The 23,000-nt window shown below is 37.8% G+C and overlaps 1 protein-coding gene across 2 annotated transcripts in view; it reads left to right on the plus strand.

Annotated features, from left to right (window-relative positions):
- AUH (AU RNA binding methylglutaconyl-CoA hydratase) overlaps window positions 1-23,000 on the plus strand; it is a 142,751-nt gene that overhangs the window by 64,806 nt on the left and 54,945 nt on the right. For both annotated transcript variants that reach the window (XM_003938193.4, XM_003938192.3), the window contains 2 exons: window positions 4,605-4,697; window positions 6,585-6,641. In XM_003938193.4, the coding sequence (XP_003938242.1) occupies window positions 4,605-4,697; window positions 6,585-6,641 (150 nt within the window). The remainder of the gene's footprint in view (window positions 1-4,604; window positions 4,698-6,584; window positions 6,642-23,000) is intronic.

A 23,000-nucleotide genomic window follows, 5' to 3' on the forward strand; every position in this document is an offset into this window, starting at 1 on the left:
GTTGTATTTATTTGAGAGCTGAGAGTAGATACTTCAATTTACCCCACTTTGATAGTCCCTCGACTCTGGTTATTGTAGGCCACAGACCCTGCAGACTGCTCAAGTGCACCAGAGGCCTTCCTTACAGCTGCTTTTTTTCCTCTTAAAATAGCAAACTGTTCAATTGTTTGCTTTAATTATATTTTTAGGAGCATTTCAAAGGATTATTATCTTCTTTGTCATACCTGGCTCATTTCCTGGTACGAAACTCAAAATAGTATCTGATCCTATTGGTTGCATAACATACTGAGTCATAATTTCTTCCTCTTGCTGTTGGGAATAGCCATTGCTCATTGGATTTGCAGTTCCTGTTTCATTTATTTGTGCTTATATACAACTGTCATTTTGCTATTCCTTTAGATCTTTGAAATTCATAATTTACTTTCTAAAATTGTGTTTTATTGTGTTCCTACTATGATTACTAGTATTGTTTTTATCTTTTTGGGGGAGATGGAGTCTCGAACTGTTGCCCAGGCTGGAGTGCGGTGGTGCACTTTCTACTCATTATAACCTCTGCCTCCAGGGTTCAAGCAATTCCGCTGCTTCAGCCTCCCCAGTAGCTGGGATTACAGGCGCGTAACACCACTCCTGGCTAATTTTTGTATTTTTAGTAGAGATGGGGTTTCACCATGTTGGCCAGGTTGGTCATGAACTCCTGAGCTCTAAGGGTCCACCTGCCTCGGCCTCTTAAAGTGCTGAGATTAGAGGCTGAGCCACTGTGCCCAGCCCCTCTTTGATTATGAATTGCTACCAAGTAGAAGAAATACTCGATGTTAAAAAAAAAAATGTCAGGTAACTGTGAGACTAGCATGTGCTTTGAGATGATGCATATTTTTCTGGATAAAATTTACTACTACAGACATCTTTTAGGGAATAATTAGGATGATGTATAACTTTAGAGTTTATAATATTATAAAATGGCTAATTTTAATTACCTGCTGAATACTAATGAAGCTGTTTTACTCAGTTATTTAGTTGGAAATATTTTGTAGACAGCTTTCTACAGTCCTAATTTATGTTAATTAATAATTTAAAGTACCAGTGTTTAACCTATTTAATGATTTGAAAATATTAGTATCCCATTTTTCTTGTTCTTTTTGTATATGGAACCCAAATTTCTTGTAATTTTGTGTTACATATTTCTTATAAGTGGTAAGGCATGTGGTGCCTGAGACTTCTTGCTCTTGGTGCTCCTGTCTCCTATCTGCAGGCCCCTGGTCCTCACCTCTGGTGTGTCTCGTGGTACCCAGACTGGCTCCTTTTGCAGTGACCTTGGCATGAGCCTGCACAAAAGGAAACAAGCGCTGGAATTGCTAAGCTTCTCAAGGGGATACAATTTGCATCCCCTTTAGAAACTTAATTTCTCAAATGTTTTCTTTAAAAATCAAGATGAGGTCTCACCATGTTGCCCAGGCTAGTCTTGAATTCCTGGGTTCAGGCAGTCCTCCAGCCTTGGCCTCCCAGAATGCTGGGATTACAGGCATGAGTTACTGTACCTGGCTCCAATTCTTAACTATCAGACTTAAAAATAATTTTCATTAATTCCAAAAAGTATAAAACATACTGGAGAAGTAAGAAAGATACATTTATCTCTCCAGAGATTCTAAGGGTTTTAAGAGCTATATGTCTGGAAACAGGGATGAAGACCAAATATGTATTTCATAATATCACGGCCCCCAGCAGCTACTTGGTAAATGACTTCAGCACTCATGTAGCAGGAAGAGAGCACCCACTCTTTCTCTGCTTCTGCTCTTCTTCTCCAGCTTAGAACTCTTTGTAGTTTTTCTTTTCTTTAGTTCCATAGGACTGCATGTTTCTTTTATTTTTTTTAAGTATTAAACAAAAGAGGTTAATAATAATGAGAAAAGAAAATTGGGCAAAATACTGGATTTCATATAATAGAGGGGGAAGAGGCAGTAAAAAACCTTGAGTTCTGTCCCAGATTAGTAAGGACATTATTGAGTAGCGTTGATGTAATGTTAATTTTTGTCTCATATGGGGAGTAGGGTAATGAATCCTCTGATAGAAAAGTATTCACAGAGTGCCGTGGAGGCATAAGGAAGGGACATTTGAGGCTTGAGAGACAAGCAGGGCTAGCTAGGCATTCTAGGCAGAGCTGCACCTTGTATACAGGTATTGAGTCTTGAATGGAGACTTTTGGAAGTGTTTTAAGGAGTTGGGACTGGAAGAGAATATCTGTCTGAGGTTACAGAAGAGATTAGACAGGTGTGCAGAACCTAGTTCTGGGTACTTCCTTGTGCCATGCTTAATGTTTACACCATTTCTATCCTGAAGCTTGAATAAATCATTTTATGGTTTTAAATAGGGGAATAGCATGACTATGTTTACATTTGAGAAAGATTACCTTACAGGAAGTGTAGAAGATGCATAGAAGGGTAGCAGATTGCAGGTGAAGGAGATTAATTCAGTACTTCCTGCTGGTGAGAGATGATGGGACTCAGAACTTAGGTAGTGGAAAAGGGCATTGGAAAAGAGGACATCTGGGATGAGTGTCTTGAATGACTTGGTGATTGGAGGTGCTACTAACTGAAATACAACCTAGAAGAAGAATTGCGAAGACATGGTTTGGACACCATAAAGTATTTAGGTGGGTATGTCCAACAAGCAGGGGGCTGTTTGGGTTTGAGGTAGAGATCTGGAAATCTTTGATAGTATAGATGGTAAAAATTGTGGATGAGACTGAGATCTCCTGGGTAGAGTTTCTATTGAGAGGGGAAGAAGGCTGAGAAATCACGAGGCAGATGGAAAGGCAGGAAAAATGAGGGACCCAGCAGGTGGTGAAGGAAGGAATTCAAGGAGAGAGTGTCCAGGGTGGATGTCTCTGATATTCTGAGGCAGTACATTTAATAGATACTGAATATTGTCCATTATATTTAGGACAGTCTTATAATGTCATTGGTAACTGGAGCAAGAATGGTCTTGGTGGTTTGGAGGTGAATGGGTGTGAGTGACATGGATTTACTCTACTCTCAGAAGCTAGTCTGTAGAGGGGGTGAGCTGGAGGTTCTTAGCAAGGCCTAAGGAAGGCTTCTGATGGGTGAGACTTGAGGTTGTAGAGATAGTAGATTGAGGAGGTCTAGAAATAGATGATCTCTAGGCAGGTTTTTAGGAAGGAAGAGGAGATGAGAGTGGATAACTGAAGTCATAACAGTCTACTTGTAGTAGCTCAGGATGACCTTGGGAAGCACTCAGAATAACTTCTTGTTTTATATTTTTATTGATTTTACTTTACCTTTTTTTTTCCCCCAGATAAAATTCACTAGATATTGTTTGCACATTAAACTCATTTCCAGACTGAAACACTGACATAGCTGTTATTTTTTTTTTCACGAAGTGTCCTGGAAAGCACATTTTGAATTTGTTCTGTCCTTTCAAATCCCTCCCCACCCCTAACCCCTAAATGTTCAAACAGGTACAGATAGTGAAATACTGCCTGTGCAAAAGCCCCTTCCGCAACTGCTCTTCCAGAAGTTCTTCAGATGGCAGCTGTGTATATGTGCTCCTTCTTGGCCTTTTCAGGCTTGATTTCGAATAACTCTGATGAATTCCTTTATTTGTGAATGAATAAGACTCAGTGTACTTCAGCAAATTTGTATATTTTAGAAGGAGTCAAGGAGTGAGTCTCTGTTGGGGAGATTTCACATATCAGAATACCTATGGAAGAAAGAGATTTTGAGGGATAGTTATCTTTTTAAAATCCACTTTCTGTTACATATTAACGTTGGTCAGCCTAGGGTCACATTCCCATAGTCAGAAATAAAATTAATAGAAAGAATTCCGCTTTACAGAATAACTAATAAAACCAGTCACTTGTTGAACTGGTTATGAAAATGAAATCTGTATGTCATAATTTACAAAAATTGTATTAAAGTAATAGTTTCTAGACTCAAGAAAGTTCAGTTTTTAGTTCTGTGACTGGCTGACCTTTTTCCAGGCATGCTCGTGAGCAGACTCTCAGGGCATCTTGCCTCTGAAGTGGAAGAGCCTGATTGCTTTCCAGCTTCCAGTCACAGTGTTAGGGCTCCTCACTAAATGACAGCTCATGGGCCAATGCCACAGCAAATACTTGGACAGTTTCTTTCTTGTTTGAGCAGATGTCACTTCTTTGAATGAGACTGTGTCATTCTTAGCACTCAAGTAGCCCGTAAAGGATCATAAATTTCACAATTATGTGTAAGTCATTTATTAGTTTGAACTTTCTTTGAACCAAACATCTTGTGAAAGACTTCTGGCTCTAAGATTAAGAAATCATAGAACTGTGATTCTGTTAATTCCACAAAAAACATTTATGAAAGTAATTCAATAATATGGGAAGATTTAAAGATATTGCACATTCATATGATGGAACACCATACAGTAATTATATAAAGTTTTTGAAGAATAATGAAGGAAATGGTTGTATTTCGTTAAAGGTAAAAGAGATGCAAAAGTCTGTATATGATTTCCCATTTAAAACATAAATTCACAGAAAAAAATTTAAAATGAATTATAGAGTGAGATAATGATCTGATTAAGGAAGCATAAAATTTTTCTTTCAATTTCAGCTAATCTTCCAGTGCCAACGATTGCAGCAATAGATGGACTCGCTTTAGGTGGTGGTCTTGAACTGGCTTTAGCTTGTGATATACGAGTAGCAGGTGAGAATTAATACTGTTAAAAGCATAATTTTTTAAAAGTGAAGTTTGTGTTTACTCTTCAGGTAATTTCAAATATTTTATTCTACTTCCTGTTGTTGAGTAGAACATTTCCAAAAAGTGACCCGTTGGGTTTAATGGTGTTTTCAAAATTCCCGCTTGAAAAAAGTCTTTTGTTGTTTCTTGCCAGGATCTGGGTCAGGCAGAACTGAGTTTGAACCTTAGGTCCCGAACCAGGCGCGTGGCTCACACTTCTCTAATCCCAGCTTTGTGGGAGGCTGAGGTGAGCGGATCCCTTGAGCTTGGGATTTTGAGGCTATATTGAGCCGTGATCATGTCATTGCACTCTAGCCTGGGTGGCAGGCGGAGAACCTGTTTTAAAAAAAATTTTTAAAAGAAAAAAAGGAAAAGAATCTGAGGTCCTCTCTTTTTTCGGCCAGTATCTTCCTCAGGAAATAGGGGAAATGACTGTCGCTGCTGTGAAGATTAAGCAATTAATCTATGGATGTTGGCCCAAGCACTAAAGCACCATTAGCTACAGTAGCAATAACTTAATCTCTTTGAAGTCCACTTTCTTCTGAATGGTTTTCTGAGGGCCTTATGGAGTGAGTAGGAAAATAGTGGAAACAGTGATAACCTCTGACTGTGTGCAGTCCAGTCTCCCAGTGTTACCCTAGCGCTTGACATGCGTTCACTCACTCTGTCTGCCTAACAGCCCTGAGAGCAGGCGCTTTGGAGCATTGGAGGGAACTGGAGAAGAGAGAGGGGAAGCTGCAAGCTCCAAAGAAGTGACTGAACTGAGATTCGAACCCAGACTATTTGGCCACAGCCCAGACCCCTGTTGCTTCATGAGAGCAACATAGACTGATCTCCCATGTCTGTAGTTGTGGACACGCTATTCCATAGAGACTCAGCTCTGCCTGTGTCCTTGGGCTCTGAGGCTGAGAACTGGGCAAAACAGCACAATGTAGTCACTGTTCTGCTCTGGCTTTCCATTTTTACTGCTGATGTGGCTTCGTGTTAAAAGCAGAGCTGCCAAGGCAGAAGGATTGATTGAGGCCAGGGGTTCGAGACTAGCCTGGGCAGCATAATGAAACCTCATCTTTACAAAAGATTTTTAGAAAAATGTAGAGTTAACATAATTCAGTCTCTTGGGATTTCTGGTTGCTAGTCCGTCCATGTGTACTTTTTTCTCCTTTTTACTTTATTTTAGGACCCTATTTTCTTGTAATGAAATCACTGGATTTTAACTTGAAAAGCTAAGGTACATCTAATCCATTTCTGAAGGAATACACGTTTTGGAAACTAGAATATGGAAAGTGGTCTAAGTACATTTTGATATGCAAATAAAGAAGTAATTAACATGTTTTAAAGTAGCTGTGAAAACAGACATGAAAAGAGGAACCCTGTCCAGCTGTCAGAATAGTAAAACTGTTTGTCAGAGGGTAACTAAAGACTTGGTCTTGAAAAGTTGCCGTATCTGATAAAACCTATTAAGCTCTTTGGTGTGGGTGACTATATTCAGGCAGCTGAAGAATTTAGACTTGTCAGATACTAACAAGTCTGTCGATCCTGAATAATTAATGGATCTAAGTCTCTAAATATGACTTGGCAATATCAGGTCTAATAATAGAGTTACAGCCCTGGTCTTATGCATCAAAAATTAATGCACTGCCAAGCAGTTTTTCACAAAGTATTGTGTGACTCTCCTATTATATGTCATTTAGAGTGTTTACTTATTTCCATAACAATGCTTTAGAAGTGATTTTTTGAGAATTTGTGATATCAGTTTAGTAGATAATATTTTTAGTGTATCTCATAACTTTTTCAAGTAGTCATATTTGCATGTGATGATATGGATGATACTTAATTTTTTTTCTTTCATTTTAGCTTCCTCTGCAAAAATGGGCCTGGTTGAAACAAAATTGGCAATTATTCCTGGTGGAGGTATGAGTTGCTCACGCCTATTTCTCAAATCCTTGATGTGTTCCTAGAAACGGGGCATAAGACAAAATCATGTTAATTGGAAAGGCAACATTTTGGGTAAAGAGACTAAGGGTATATTGTTTGCATCTCCAGCGAAGTCCCCATTCAAATTACAGGCATACCTAAGAAATTTTTCCCACTGCGATGAAACAGATATTGCAATAAAGCAAGCCACACAATTTTTTTGGTTTCCCAGTGCACGTAAAAGTTATGTTTACACTGTCTTCAGTCTGTTAAGCATGCAGTACCATTATGTCTAAAAATACAATGTACATATCTTCATTTAAAAATACTTTATTACTAAGCATTTTTAATGGTCGTCTGAGCTTTCAAGGAATCTTAATCTTTTTGCTGGTAGAGGGTCTTGCCTTGATGTTGAGACTGCTGACTGATTACAGTGGCAGTTGCTAGAGGGTGGAGGTGCTGTGGCAATTTCCAAGGACAGCAGTGAAGTTTGCCACATCAGTTGACTCTTCCTTTCAAAAAAGATTTCTCTGTAGCATGCACTGCTGTTTGGTAGCATTTTATCCATAATTCTTTCAAAATCAGAATCCATCCTCAAACCCTGCCACTGATTTATCAAGTAAGTTTATGTAGTACTCTAAATCCTTTGTTGTCATTTCTGCAATATTCATAGCATCTTTATCAGGAGTAGATTCCATCTCAGGAAACTGTTTTCCTAATTCATCCATGTATTAGTCCGTTCTCATGCAGCTAATAAAGACATGTGACACTGAGTAATTTATAGAGGAAAGAGATTTAATGGACTCACGGTTCTTCATGGCTGCGGAGGCATCACAGTCATGACAGAAGGCAAAGGAAGAGCAAAGGCATGTCTTATGTGGAGGCAGGTCAGAGAGAATGAAAGTCAAGTGAAAGGAGGAATCCCTTATAAAACCATGAGCTTTCCTGAGACTTGTTCACTACCACAAGAATAGTATGGGGGAAACCCCCATCATGATTCAGTTATCTCTCACCATTTCCCTCCCAAAACACGTGAGAATTATGGGAGCTACAATTCAAGATGAGATTTGGGTGGCAACACAGCCAAACCGTACCAATCCACAAGAAGCAACTCTCCATGCATTCCGGTTTTATCATGAGACTACGGCAATTAAGGCACGTCTTCAGGCTGCTCGTCTAATTCCATTTTTCTTATTTCCACCACATCTGCAGTGACTTCCTTCACCGAAGTCTTGAATCCCTCCAAGTCATCCATGAAGATTGGAATCGTCTTCATCCAAACTCCTGTTAATACTGATATTCTGGCCTCTTTCCATGAATCATGAACGTTCTTAAAGGCATCTGGAATGGCACATCCTTTCCATAAGGTTTTCAATTTAATTTGCCCAGATCCCTAAGAGGAATCACTATGTATGACAGCTATAGCCTTATGAAATGTGTGGGTTTTTTTTTTTTTCCCCAAGACGGAGTCTTGCTCTGTCGCCAGGCTGGAGTGCAATGGCATGATCTCAGCTCACTGCAACCTCCACCTCCCAGGTTCAAGCAATTCTTTTGTCTCAGCCTCCTGAGTAGTTGGGACTACAGGTGTGTGTCACCACGCTCAGCTAATTTTTGTATTTTTAGTAGATGCAGGGTTTCAACATGTAGGCCAAGATGGTCTCGATCACTTGACCTCATGATCAAGAGATCGCCTTGGCCTCCTAAAGTGCTGAGATTATAGGCATGAGCCACTGCGACTGGCCTGAAATGTGTCTCTTAAAATATAAGACTTGAAAGTAGACTGATCCATGGGCTGTGGAATGGTTGTTATGTTATCAGGCGTGAAAACAACATTCATCTCCTTGTCCATCTCTGTCAGAGCTCTTGGGTAATCAGGATACTGTCACTGAGCCATAATATTTTGAAAGAACTCTTTTTCTTGAGCAGTAGGTCTTAGCAGTGGGCTTAAAATATTCAGCAAACCATGCTGTAAACCACATGTGCTATGATCCAGGTTTTATTTTTCCATTTATAGGGCACAAGCAGAGTTAACTTAGTGTAGTTCTTAAGGTCCCTAGAAGTTTGAACATGATAAATGAGCAGTAGCTTTAACTAAAAGCCACCAGCTGCATTAGTCCCTAGCAAGAGAGTCAGTCTGTCCTTTGAAGCTTTCAAGTCAGGCATTGGCTTCTCTTCTGTAGCTATGAGAGTCCTAGATAACATCTTCTTCCAGAAGTAGGCTGTTTTGTCTGTTCAGTGTAGCCACCTTCATCATTGATCTTAGCTAGCTCTTCTGGATAATTAGCTGCAGCTTCTACATCAGCACGTGCTGCTTCACCTTGTACTTTTATGCCATGGGAGATGGCTTCTTTCCTTAAACCTCATGAACCAGCGTCTTCTAGCTTCCAGCCTTTCTTCTGCAGCTTCCTCACCTCTCTCAGCCTTAACTCTAGAGTTAAAGAGAGTTAGGGCCTTGCTCTGGATTAGGCTTTGGCTTAAGGGAATGTTGTAACCTGTTTGATGTTCTTCACTTACCTTAAAACTTTCTCCGTATCAGCAATAAGGCTATTTTGCTCTCTTGTTATTCCTGTGTTCATGGGAGTAGCACTTCTAACTACCTTCAAGAAATTTTGCTTTGCATTGCCAACTTAGCTAACTGGTGCAGGAGGCCTAGCTTTTGGCTGATCTCAGCTTTTGACATGCCTTCCTTACTAAACTTAATCATTTCTAGCTTTTGATTTCTGGTGAGAGATGTGTGGATCTTTGCTCTACTTAAACACTGCAGAAGCCACTGGAGGGTTATTCATTGGCCTAATTTCAATACTGTTGTGTCTTAAGGGAATAGAGACTCCCAAGGAAAGGGAGAGAGGTGGGGGAACAGCCAGTTGGTTGAACAGTCAGAATACATACATTTATTGGTTAAGTTTGCCATCTTCTGTGGGCATGGTTCATGGTCCCCCAAAACAATTACAGTAGTATCATCAAAGATTAATGTTCATAGGTTACCATAAGAGATATAATAATGAAAAGGTTTGAAATATTGTAAGCATTACCGAAATGTGGCTCAGACATGAAGTAAGCACATGATTTGGGAAAAAATGGTGCCAGTAGTCTTGCTTGATACAGGGTTACCATTAATTGTAAAAATGCAGTTTTTGTGAAATACAGTAAAGGGAAGCACAATCAAATGAGGTATGCCTCTGTGCCCTATTTTTAGCTTTTGTAGGCAGTGAAGATGGTGGTTCTTAAGTTTTAAATTACTGTGCTAAATTACTGTTGTCACCGTTTGGATCTGTTTTCCTAAAGGATTACACAAACATTCTGAAGCTTTTATGAGTACCTTTTAAAAAATTTATTATTATTTTTTGAGACGAAGTCTCACTCTGTCACCTAGGCTGGAGTGCAGTGGCGCCATCTCGGCTCACTGCAGTCTCCACCTCCTGGGTTCAGGCGATTGTCCTGCTTCAGCCTCCCGAGTAGCTGGGATTACAGGCACGTGCCACCATAACTAGCTACTTTTTAGTATTTTTAATAGAGATGGGGTTTCACCATATTGACCAGGCTGGTTGTGAATTCTTGACCTTGTGATCCACCCACCTTGGCCTCCCAGAGTGCCAGGATTACAGGTGTGAGCCACTATGCCCAGCCTTATAAGTGCATTTAAATGTGTGTGTCCTCATCAACAGCTTCATGCAGACGGTGAAACCCCAAGAGGAAGAAGAAGAGAGGTGGCCGGGTGCCTTGGCTCATGCCTGTAATCCCAGCATTCTGGGAGGCTGAGGCACTGGATCACTTGAAGTTAGGAGTTTGAAACCAGCCTGGCCAACATGACAAAACCCTGTCTCTACTAAAAATACAAAAGTTAGTTAGGTGTTGTGGTGTGAACCTGTAATCCCAGATACTTGGGAGGCTGAGGCAGGAGAATTGCTTGAATTCGGAAGGTGGAAGTTGCAGTGAGCCGAAGTTGTGCCACACTCCAGCAGCCTAGGTGACAGGTGACAGAGCAGACTCTGTCTCCAAAAAAAAAAAAAAAAAAAAAAGGAAGAGAGGGTTTCCAGGCTTTGTACCACCTTCCTTCTCGTGTTTCTTTGCAGTGGGACAAAAGTTGGGGTTCGTGGGTAGCCTGAACTTAGAGCTGAGGAGGTGTCATTTCTTCTATGAAAACAATAGATGAGCATCTGTTCTTGAAAGAGCCATTTAAGAAAACATCTTTCCACAATTGATTGTGAAATCTTACATCTCCCAATCAGTCTGAAATTGTTGGTCTTTTGATTCAGAGAATTTGGAGGCATTCCCATTTTGTGAAGTCATTCTTTCAAAAAGTAGACTTTGTTTAAGGATATGCATGTGATAGTAACCTTCCTTGGAACCTTAGTCTTTTTTTAACATGGAGTCTCACTCTGTTGCCCAGGCTGGACTGCACTGTCACGATCTTGGCTCATGGTATCTTTTATGTATCCTAAAAGATGCTTAGAATATGAATGAAACAACAGTAACAGTGTAAATATTAAAGTCAGTGTTGAACATGGCAGGCGTGTTTGCATATGAATTGGTTAAAATTGTATGGTTAACCTTATCATTATAAGAGTGTTTATTCTGATTATGGTATATAGGTAGAAATTAAAAGCAGGTTACAGTGAAATTGAAGACTGCCAAGATCAGTGTGTAAGACTCTCTATGTTTTCTACTTTGGCAAGTCGTGAAAGTGTTACTGTTGTAGGCCAAAAGCATTTAATATATATTTATTCTCTTATGTGTGACTTTTTCACTATGACTAATAAAAACACTAGAGGGAATTATAAGAAAATGGATCCATTTAAAAAGAATTCCCTGAGAACTATATAAAATAAAGCAAAATTTAGAAAAAGGGTGATGTGACATGTTTCTGGAATTTTTTTGAGAAGTAAGCATTAATTAGTAATAAGGATATAACTAATCCTAGAAGACAGAAAGATAGTGACTATAGTGGGTTGAATGGCCTGCTCCCTTTACGCCTCACCCCGCCTTAACACATACCAAGAGATGTCAGCCTGGAAGGAAAAGGGTCTTTGCACGTGTAATTAAGGATCTCAAGATGAGGTTATTCTGGATTATCTGAGAGAGGTTTATATCCAAAGACAAGGGGTCCTTTTAAGAAAGAAGAAGACACAGAAGAGGAGAAGGTGATGTGAAGACAGAAACAGAGTGAAGTAATACATCTACAAGCCAAGGAATGTCCCAAGGGTTGTTGGCAGCCACGGGAAGCCAAGGAAGAGGGGCACAGAACAGATTTTCTCTCAGAGCCTCTCGGAGAAACCAATACTGCAGACACCTTGATTTTGAGTTTCTAGTCTCCAAAACTGAGAAAGAATAAATTTCAGTTGTTTGAAGGTAACAGGTTTGTGGAAATTTGTTATAGCAATGAGTACAGCAACTTTTTGATAATGTTTACATAATTTGGGAGGACAGTTGGGGATTAGTAGGTGGCAGAAATTTGGGGTGGGAGCAAGGTGAACTTGGTAATTTGGATATTTTCTGTGTCTTGATCATGAAAAGTTTTATGTTACAACTACCAGAAGGTACAGAGCGATGTTTGTTTTGATTAGATGAAAACAGATTATAGATAAAAGCCTCTTCCATATTCTCTTGTAAACGCACAGTGTCATACCATATGAGGTCTAGAAACTAGAATTTTTTTCCAACATACTTAAGTTCTTTAGGGTCCTCTTCAACAGTGGACGTATTAATTAGAATCCATGTGGGTTTTTTTTTTTTTTGTAGATTTGATTGAATTTGGACTATATATTCTGATGAATAGAATTATTTTTCTAGTTTTCATTAAATAAATTTGTCATAAAAGAATACTTTGACATTTTCCCATGTACTTATAAAGGATGGTTGTCTTTCTCTTTCTCTTTTTCCTTTTCTTTTTCTCTTTTCTTTTTTTTCTTTCTCTTTTTCTTTTTTTTTTTTTTTTTTTTTTTAAAGGAGGCAGGGTCTTGCTTGGTCACCCAGGCTGGAGAAGAGTGATATAACGAGATAACGGTAGCTCACTGCAGCCTCGAACTCCTGGGCTCGAGGTGCTCCCACCTCAGCCTCTGGAGTAGCTGGGACTCCAGGTGCACGCCACTGCACTTGGCTAATTTTCTTTTCTTTTTGTAGAGACAGGATCTCACTGTGTTGCCCAGGATGGCCTTGAACTCTGGCCTCGAACTTCTGGCCTCAAGCAATCCTCCTGCCTTGGCCTCCCAAAGTTTTGGGATTACAGGTGTGAGCCACTGCCCCGACCTCTTTTTTCCTAAGTGAATTGGAGGGATATATTTTAGTTCCTCTTTTAATACTATGAAATGTTCAGGTTCGTAGCTCATAAAATGTTACGTAGCTTTGAATTTTTTAATAAAAATGAAAATCAGACTCATTTTCATTATTAATAAAAGTTTCAGTGAGGCTACATAACATGAGGCTATGTATTCACATTTAGATAAGAGATCCACAGAATTTTTGGTCTACTTTTAAGTTAATATTATAGTTCTTAAAGTGCCCTGGGTGAAGGTTGTGTTTTTGAAACAGAAGAGATTTTTTTTAAAAAATAGGCTTTTGTGTTTATTACCTAAAGAAGCTATTCTGAAATTTTTATGTAGAAAAAAATCCTCTTCTGCTCTAGCTACAGAAGATTTTTTATCCATAGATATTTTTGTCATCTCTTTTGTCCTCTTTCCTTTGTTATAGATGATAAGAAAAGACTGCTTTTTTTCAAAAACTGTGTTTTTATATTGGTGAATTTTGCCATGCCTAAAGTGATCTCTGTGATATCGTCCTTTTGGCTATAAACATTTCTGTTAACTGTTATAAAGAGCTTTCTGTAATAGACACAGTAGACTGTACTTAATTTTTTTCTGCCTTCTTGGTAAATCTCTTTTGGTTGAAAGAAAATGCGTCACCTGCCTCCTATTATAGAAGCTTGTATGAACAGCTAGGGGTGTGATCTCCAGGGAAGGCTTGGCCATTGCCAGTGAGCCTTGCTCCACTGTTACCTGCCTCGGTTCTTCCTCTTTTCCAGATGAGCAGATGCTGACAGCTGAAAGATAGACAGAAAATAAGTTGGGAGAATTCACATATGGGGAAAATATTGTGGGAAAAATAGATGCTTATTATTATCTTTTTAATATTATGGAGAAAGCAAGTATCTTTGGGTAAAATACATTAATTGCAGCCACTCTAGGAAATAGATGTTGAAAATCTGACAAATGATGTTCCCCTAAGTTTTTACATGTCCGTGGTTTCATACAGGGCAACATTTGTAAGTTAATCCAAATGAAATTGTACCTCCTTGTTTGAATTTACTGTACATTTGATAAAAACAAGAGAGTTAACATGATGCTATTGATTGTCCTATCATCACTTCTGTCCTTTTGGATAGCAGTTTACAGGAAAGCAATTTGTCAAAAAATAGTATTTTGTTTTGTTTTCTTTACTGGAAGTGTGGACCTGCCTGGTAATATATTGATTTTTAAGGTATGTTTTATAAATTTAAAAAATTATGTTATAAAATAATTATTTTGAATAGATGGTAATATTTCTAATGAACAATATTAATGTTCCATTGCTATCACGTAGTTTTTAAATTAGAAGGCTCAATTTCAGTTTTTATTAGAAAGAATATTGTTCAGTATCAAATGACTGTTAAAAGTATATAGTGCAATAAAAAGAAAGACGTGAAGGAATGTAGAAACATTAAAGCAAAATCGAACCTCCTTAAATAGTTATATCAGATGTAATTAAAATATGGGATGTAATTGACTATCAAATACTTGAACCAGTGCTTTTATTTGTAATATATATGTGTATATATGTTTTTGATTACAGATATTAAGCACAAAATGAAATACTATTGATTTGAAGCAATAGCCGATTTAAAAATAATTAAAATGGTTACCCAGAACTTCGCTATAATTTTACTGGGGATTTTTGTACAATATATAGCCCTAGTTTCATCTCCAACATTCTCACCTTTAAGAAAGCATTTACATTTCCTATCCTCTCCCAACTGGGAGAATATGCAAATATTATAAAATAAAATTCTCTTTTATAAATAGTTTCTAAAATAGTACTTTCCTTTAATGCATTTACAAGGATGAAATACAAGTTCAGAGGATTAAGATCCTTTTATTTGACAGTATTGAAAATCTCTTTAAATTTACAGAGAAAATAGTGGCAGATTTTCTAATTCCTGGTCTTTGTTCTTACCTCTTCTACTGGAGGTTTTGGGGTCTGTGTCAGGAAACCTTATTATAACTAAGATAATTTGTTAAGGCTTTTTGCTTGGGTGTACACCACTGGGATTGAGATGCTTTGTCTTTCCACTGCTCTGTGAATTCATTTTTTATTTCCCCAGCTTTTGAGGAGAGGCATATTCAAATAGGAAATTTGAAAGGCAGTAAAACACATATTTTTATACCCTTTACCAAGATCTATCCTATTTTCTTTCTCCTTCCATTCCCCAAATCCTTCTTTCTCATAGAAACATTTCAAAATATAGATGGGCCTTTAAATATTTCAGCATATATTTTCTAAGAACCAAGAATGGTCTCTTACATAACCAGCACTACTATCACAACCAAGAATATTAACAGTAATTTAGTAAGTAATATCATTTAATATGTGATTCATAATTGAATTTCTCCAGTTGTGTGGCTGTCATTTTGTGTTTTGTTTTTCCAGGGCAAGATCCATTTTTCATTTGGTTAAATCTGTGGTTTTTTCAAATCTAGAAGAGTACGCCATTCATGTTTTTTGTTTTCTGTAACACTTATTTCTTTTGTTGATAGCCTTTATTTTTTAACTTTTCATTTTGCAGTAATTTCAGACTTACAGAATAGTTACAAAGATAGTATAAATCATTCTTATGTATGCTTTGCCCAGCTTCCTCAAATATTAACTTTTTTTTTTTTTTTGAGACGGAGTTTCGCTCTTGTTACCCAGGCTGGAGTGCAATGGCGCGATCTCGGCTCATCGCAACCTCCGCCTCCTGGGCTCAGGCAATTCTCCTGCCTCAGCCTCCTGAGTAGCTGGGATTACGGGCACACGCCACCATGTCCAGCTAATTTTTTTGTATATTTAGTAGAGACGGGGTTTCACCATGTTGACCAGGATGGTCTTGATCTCTTGACCTCGTGATCCACCCGCCTCGGCCTCCCAAAGTGCTGGGATTACAGGCTTGAGCCACCACGCCTGGCACAACATGTTATATAACTATACCACAATTATCAAAATTAGACCGTTAACACTGATACATTATGACTGACTAATCTGTAGACCTTATTCAAATGCTGTCACTTTTCTCACAAGTGTCCTTTCTCTGGTCGAAAACGTAGTTTAGGACCCCATGTTGCATTTAGTTTCTGTGTCTCCTTTGTCTCTTATGATCTGAGAGAGTTGCTCAATGTACACATTTGCATTTAATCACCTTGACAATTTTGAAGAATGTCAGTCTGTAATTTTATGGAATGTCTTTATTTTTGGGTTTGACTAATGTTTCCTGATGAATAAATGAAGATTATTCATTTTGGGCACAAATTCCACAAAAGTGATGCTGGATTCAGGGCATCCTATTGGGGTTGCATGATGTCCCTGTGTCTCATGATTGGCGGTGGCAACTTTTCTTTTAACCTGAAACATGATATTCACCAATTTTTTAAGGGATTAAGTCTTTTATTTTTCTAATTCACAAGTAAAAATTCTGTGTGTAATGTTTTGGTATATATTTGCACACATATTGTGAAGTGATTAAATTAAGCTAATTGTCATGTATTGCCTCATATACTCATTTGTGTGTGTGTATATGGGGTGAGAACATATAAGATCTACTCTCAGCAATTTTTAGATATATAATATGTTATCATTACCTGTGGTCACCAGGACGTATAGTAGATCTTTTGAACTTATTCCTCACGTCTAACTCTTGTGTACTTTGATTAACATCTCCTCATTGTCCCCACCCAAACACTGTGTATATATATATATTTTTTTTCTTTTTTCTTTTTTTTTTTTTTTACAGAGAATTCAGGCAATTGTCTTACTGAGGCTTGCCCATTCTAGATTTCACTCAATGTTTCCTCATGATTAGGTTAAGACATTTTGCCAAGAACATTAAATTGTTAATGCTGCATATTTCATTTTGTGTTTATTATGTGATTCCTGATGTTAGGTTATCCCGCTTTGGGTGATAATATCTTTGATCATTTGGTTGGGGTGGTGACAAATGTGGGCATATTTTTAGGATGATCTTAGAAACTTTTCAGGAAAAGAACCTATAGTAATTACTATTGGCCAACTATTTCCAAATTTAAAAAGAAAGGAAGAAGGAATATTAGAGCACAGAGGTTTTATGGAACCAGAAAAAGAGGCTGACCCTAATTTTGTCTTGTTTTCCCCTCTCTGGGTGAGGGATCTGGGACATTATTGTACATCAGTGTTGGTTGTGTTCAGCAGTAAGGCAGTATTTTGACCTGTTTTCCGGGAACTTGATTTTAGGCTAAGGATGGATTTTTAAATCCTGTGAGTGTATGTAGTCCTGAATACAGTAGTCATTTTGAAAGGCTTTGTTGATAACCTTTGTTGAGATCCTTTTAGAAGTTTCGTCAGAATCTGAGCTTATTCTTTTAAATATCCTCAGCAGTGACTCATTTTTATCCTGTGAGGGTAAGTTTTATTTTCATAAATATCAAAAGATCATTCTGTGCCAAATACGATTAAGGTCATACTATTTCAGGAAGAAAAAAAGTATAACAAAAGTAAGAACTTTTTTTTTTTTTTAAAGAGGCTTATATAATGTCAACATTTTACTGATGTGAAGAAAGAACAGCGTAGTTGGGTTTAGTGTAGTACTTCCCCAGGTGACTTCCTTAAAGCTCAAGCTCATTCAGCCCTCTGAAGTCCAGTGTATTTATTGACATACCTTGCATGTACACGAGTACACACTACAAAGTCTCATCTTTTTATACATTAAAGTATAATTCAGTGACTGGTTCTTTTTGTATAATTAGGGTGGTTTGGGAGTTATTGTCCGACTTTGCACTGTGTACAGGTCTTTTTGTTAGTTGCTGTGGAATAAACAGGTTAATGTAGGACCCAGCAATGCTGCCTTGGAATTGATCATCTAAAATTTGTTAGGAGAGATTAAACGTGTACAAGCATCATAACATCCTTTATAATGCAATCATTGCAATCAAGAAGGAATAAGGCAATATAAAGCTGGGAGTCATGAGTTCATAAAAACAGTGTGACTTCTGTCAGCCATCACCAAGGTTTAATAGATGATAAGTCTTACAAGGTGGGTCCCTGGCTACTTCTCTGACCTCAGCTCCTTGCCACGGCTCCCCTTGCTCACACGCCATTTTCCAGGCATATTTACATGCTTGCCTTGGCAGACATTTGTTGAGTCATGCAGTGGTGTAGACACTAGGGATACGGCCATGAACAATCAGAGAAAGACCCCTGCCACCAAGCAGGTACCTTCTGGCATAGAAACAGTAGACATGACAAATGATAAGTTACATATTATAGCAGAATTGGAAGGTGTTATAGAAAAAAAAAAATAGGGGAAGGGGTCTGAGGAGAGGGTGGGTTTGTAGTTGAAAACCAAGAGGTCAGAGCAAACCCCATTTAGAAGGTAACATTGAAATACTTAAAAGGAATTGAGTAAATTAGTTATACAGATATGAGGAAGAGCATATCAGACAAAAGTATCAACTAGTAAAAAGGCCTTAGATGGGCGTGTGCTTGGAGCATTCACCACCTCACCACAACCATAGCAGAGAGGAGGAGGAAGAGAGTGATAGGAGATACTGTCAGAGAGGCAATAGAGGAGTCAGATCTAGAGGTCTTTTTTTTTTTTTTTTTTTTTTTTTGAGACGGTGTTTCGCTCTTGTTACCCAGGCTGGAGTGCAATGGCACGATCTCGGCTCACCGCAACCTCCGCCTCCTGGGCTCAGGCAATTCTCCTGCCTCAGCCTCCTAAGTATCTGGGATTACAGGCACGCGCCACCATGCCCAGCTAGTTTTATTGTATTTTTAGTAGAGACGGGGTTTCACCATGTTGACCAGGATGGTCTCGATCTTTCGACCTCGTGATCCACCCGCCTCGGCCTCCCAAAGTGCTGGGATTACAGGCTTGAGCCACCGCGCCCGGCCGATCTAGAGGTCTTATAGCCGCTGTCAGGACTTGAACGTTTACCCTGAGTGCAGTGGTGTGACTTGCTTTGATCTGCTCTTAGATATTTGAAGGTTCATTGTCATCACTGTGTTAGGAGCAGACAATAGTTGGGCTGGGTTAGAAGCAAGAGGCCTATTCCTGCCAGGAGCCTGTTACTGTGGTTGAGGTGGAGTGTGATGGGGGCTTGGACTGGGACAGGAATGGCAAAAGTAGTGGGGTATGGTTTAGATTCTGGGTATCTTTTAAAGATGGAACCAAGAGAATGTCTTGTCAGACATCTGGGAAGAAACAGATGTAAAGAATGATTCCAAGGATTCTGGCAACAGTAACTGAAAAGAGAGGTTGCCTTCTAATGAGATGTGGAAAGCTATTCAAAAAGCAAGTTGAGACGTGACAATCAAGAATATTGTTTTGGACATGTTTGTTTCAAAATGATCATTAAATATCAAGTACAATTTTAAGTAGACTGGTACATACATGTGGAGTTTTCAAGAGCGGCCTGGGCTGAAAATAAAAAACTGGGATTCATTTTTTTCCTGCCATCCAGTGACCTGTTCTAAAGGCATCCTGAAACACAGAAGTGGACATTGGTACAGACAGAACTCCAGGAGAGTAACTCCAACAAATAAAAATCTTAGGATTAAAAAATAAAATTGCCAAAATAAAAAACAAACTGGATGGACTGAATTGCAGAACAAAGATGAACAAAAGAGAGAGTGAGTGAATCTGAAGAGAGAGCAATAGAAATTATTATTCAGTCTGAACAACTGAGAAAAAAAATCATTGTGCTTAAATAAATGAACCAAACCATAGGAACCTGTGAGACGATACTCAAAGCTTTAACATTTGTGTCTCAAGTGTACCAGGAGAGGAGAAAGTGTGTTTCAGAGAAAAAAATTTGAAGAAATAATGGTTGAAAACTTTCCTAATTTGGTGAAAGATACACAAGAATTTAAGAAGCTGAGTGAATCTAAACAAGCCCAGAGAAATCCATGATCAGACACACCATAAATAAACTGCCTAACATTCAAGACTTTAAAAAAAAATCCTGAAAGTCAGAGGAAAATGCACAGGCAATTCAATGGAGAAAGTGTGGTTAGGAGTAATTGGACTTCCATATGCAAAAAAATAATAAAACAGAACCTTGATGTAAACCTCACAATTTGTGTAAAAATTAGCTCAAATAGATAATAAATGTAAAATAAATTTTTGAAGCTTCTTTCTGTCATTGTTCAGAGTATAAGACCAAGGAGTCTAGCCTACTGGTAAGTCCTCAGTCTGTATATTTGAATGTGTGAATCACTGCTCCTGGAGAGAAGAGAATGAGATTAACTTCAAAGGATAGTTATACAGTACAGAATAGATAGGAGGATTAATACCATAAGAATATGTTTACTTTAACTGCCTTTTTTTCTTCAGTAAAATTAGCTTTATTTATTGTTTTATGTGTTCAAATTATATAAGTAATGAAATTAATTAACTGGTGACTTTGATTCTAAGTATTTTAATTTCCTCCTTGTGACCTTAGATTTATGTCACTGTTTATTGCTCTCATTTTTAAAAATCACTAGTAACTTGATATCTGAAAAAAACAGGTTATTCATTTTATGAGTGGCATGTTACTTTCTTATTATCCAGCTGTAATCAAGGTGGCCTTATTTACATTTTCATATTCTATAGTGTTTATTTTATGTATCAAGTTAAATAAATGGTCTCAGGAATCACTTGAAGCAGTCTAGAAAGCAGATGTTCAAAGACCTACCTTTTTCTCAGTCATTAAGTAGAATATGTAGAAAGTTAATCAAGGAAGGTAAATTAGTTGTGCGTATAAATTAAGAAGAGCAGCAGTTCATTTCCCTTATCTTTTAAAAATAAAACTGAATTCACTTTCTACAAATCATCCAGTTTGGTGACTGCGTTTTTGACTCTAGCGCCTGTAATGTGTAAAACAGGATGTGTAAAGTGTTCAGACTTACCATCAGAGGGATATTTCAGTGTGTACCTGTCAAGTCAGCATGCCATCTGACAAACTTCAATGTCAAGTCTGGTGATAACAAGAACTCTCCTTTGAAATAATGGTTATATAGCTCAGTTTCTTTTGTACAATAAAGATAGTAATTCCTATACCATAGGTTGTGAGAATTAAGTAGGATAATGCATGCAAAGCGTTTATGACATTACCTGACACATTGTAAGAACTAACACTTTATTCTTACCTAATGGTTGTTTGCTATAATGTTTCTTCATTTTTAATATATTTCACGGCTTTATTAAGTTATAATTGATGTACAATAACATACACATATTTTAGCATACAATTTGATAAATTTTGGCATATATACACCCGTAAAATCACAGCCACACCAAGATAATGAATATTATCTATTACTCTTAATAGTTTTTTCATGCTACCACTGAGCTATTTTCTGTCACTGTAGATTAGCTTTTGTTTTCCAAAATTTGACATAAATGTTCTTAACCCCTATGCAATCTTTTCTCTGCTTGAGTTCTTTTACTGAGCAGAATTATTTTGATACTCATCCAAGTTAGGTCGGGCAGTCTCGGGGCTCATGTCGCTTGTTTCAGCAGTTACTGTCCTTTGTTGCCTCATGTCCCGTGTCTTGAAAACTGTTTTCGAGTTTTTCAGGCAGGAAGGTAAATCCAGCCTTTGCTACCCTATCTTGGCTGGGAGAGGAAGGGCTATATGATCCATTAAATTAATAAATGCACCGTCCTTCAGTTGCATTATTTTTGTGAAATGACCGACCACTTAATCAGAAAAGTTCTCTTACTGTATATCCAGACTGTTGCTATTTTTCCATTTATTGAAATCTCACCAAACTACTTCCAAGATTTGTTACCTATGAAGGTGAAATCAGACTTAACAGTGATAATCTTAAAAGGCATTTGGCATGAGTAGTTTAAAGGACCACTTTTCCTTTGAAATAGACTTGCTGGTTTTTATAGTTACTTGTCACTCAGAAGTGAGCACCATCTGTCAAGATTGTGGAAGAGATGAGAAAAAAAAGTCCTCAGTGTTCAGGTTTCTTGTCTTTACTATATATGTAAAATTGGCTTTTATAAAAAATATTTTTGCTGCTTGTAAGATTACACTGTGAAACTAGAATGTGTTTTTATGTTTGTGTATCTTGATTTCCCTATTATTCTTCCATTTTAAAGTGGGTCTTTGTGAATCTATTTCTGGACCCTATGGTTGCTAGGCATGGCACCCTTTTGTAGCAGTGCTATTGTGTGAACTTACTGCACGTAGCGTGTTGCCAGCACTCGCCTGTTTTCTTTTCCTGCAGTTTCTTCCCCTTGTCTTCTACCTTCTGTTCTCTCTTTCCTGACACATCATTAAAACTCACCTGCTGCCTCTACCATGCCTCCTCCAGTGGGGAAACCTTGAGCACCCTACCCTCAGAGCCTGTGTCTCCTTGATGGGGAATCTTCTGTACCAAGCTGTTATAATCTCAGTTAATAAGACAGGAATTACATTACTTTCAAATTTAACTCCCAGAGCATTCAAAGACGAAAGTAATATTGCTACCTTTTTTAAAAAAGAAAAATACATAAACACAATAATGTTTGATTAGGAAATCAGAATAATAGTTGGAAATAATTTTGGGGAATTTCAAATTTTCATCTTTTAGTAACTGAGGGTTTCTTAAAAGTAGTTGTCTGTGTTGTCTCGTGTCACTTGATTTTGATTCAAACAATGGGGAAAACAGCCCCAATAAGTAATTATTGTTAATTATTTGATGCCTGTCATTTAAAAAGTTTTGAACTGATATATTCGTACATACATACATACATAGATTTTTTTCCCTAAAAATGATTATTTCATACATTCTCTTCTGCAGCTTGCAATTTTGATTTAATATTATATTTTAGATATCTTCCCTTTCACTTTCAATTCTTATGAAAAAACTTCTGTTTTACCATAAAGCCTTCTCCTGGCTTTTAGTTTGAGATATACTTCCTTAATCATGTTAAGAAACTATCTTGACACATTGTTAATACTAAATTTCTTGATACTGGAATTATTTAGATAGATTTTCCATTGTTGAAAGACTCTAGCTTTTCTGGAATGAACTGAAGATGGTAATGGTATATTGTTTTTTCTTGCTAAATTGTAATTCTGGATTCTGTATGCCTATATTGGAATGGTATTTTATGCATCC

The sequence above is a fragment of the Saimiri boliviensis genome, chromosome 2 (assembly GCF_048565385.1).
Source record: "Saimiri boliviensis isolate mSaiBol1 chromosome 2, mSaiBol1.pri, whole genome shotgun sequence".
Classification (NCBI taxonomy): domain Eukaryota; kingdom Metazoa; phylum Chordata; class Mammalia; order Primates; family Cebidae; genus Saimiri; species Saimiri boliviensis.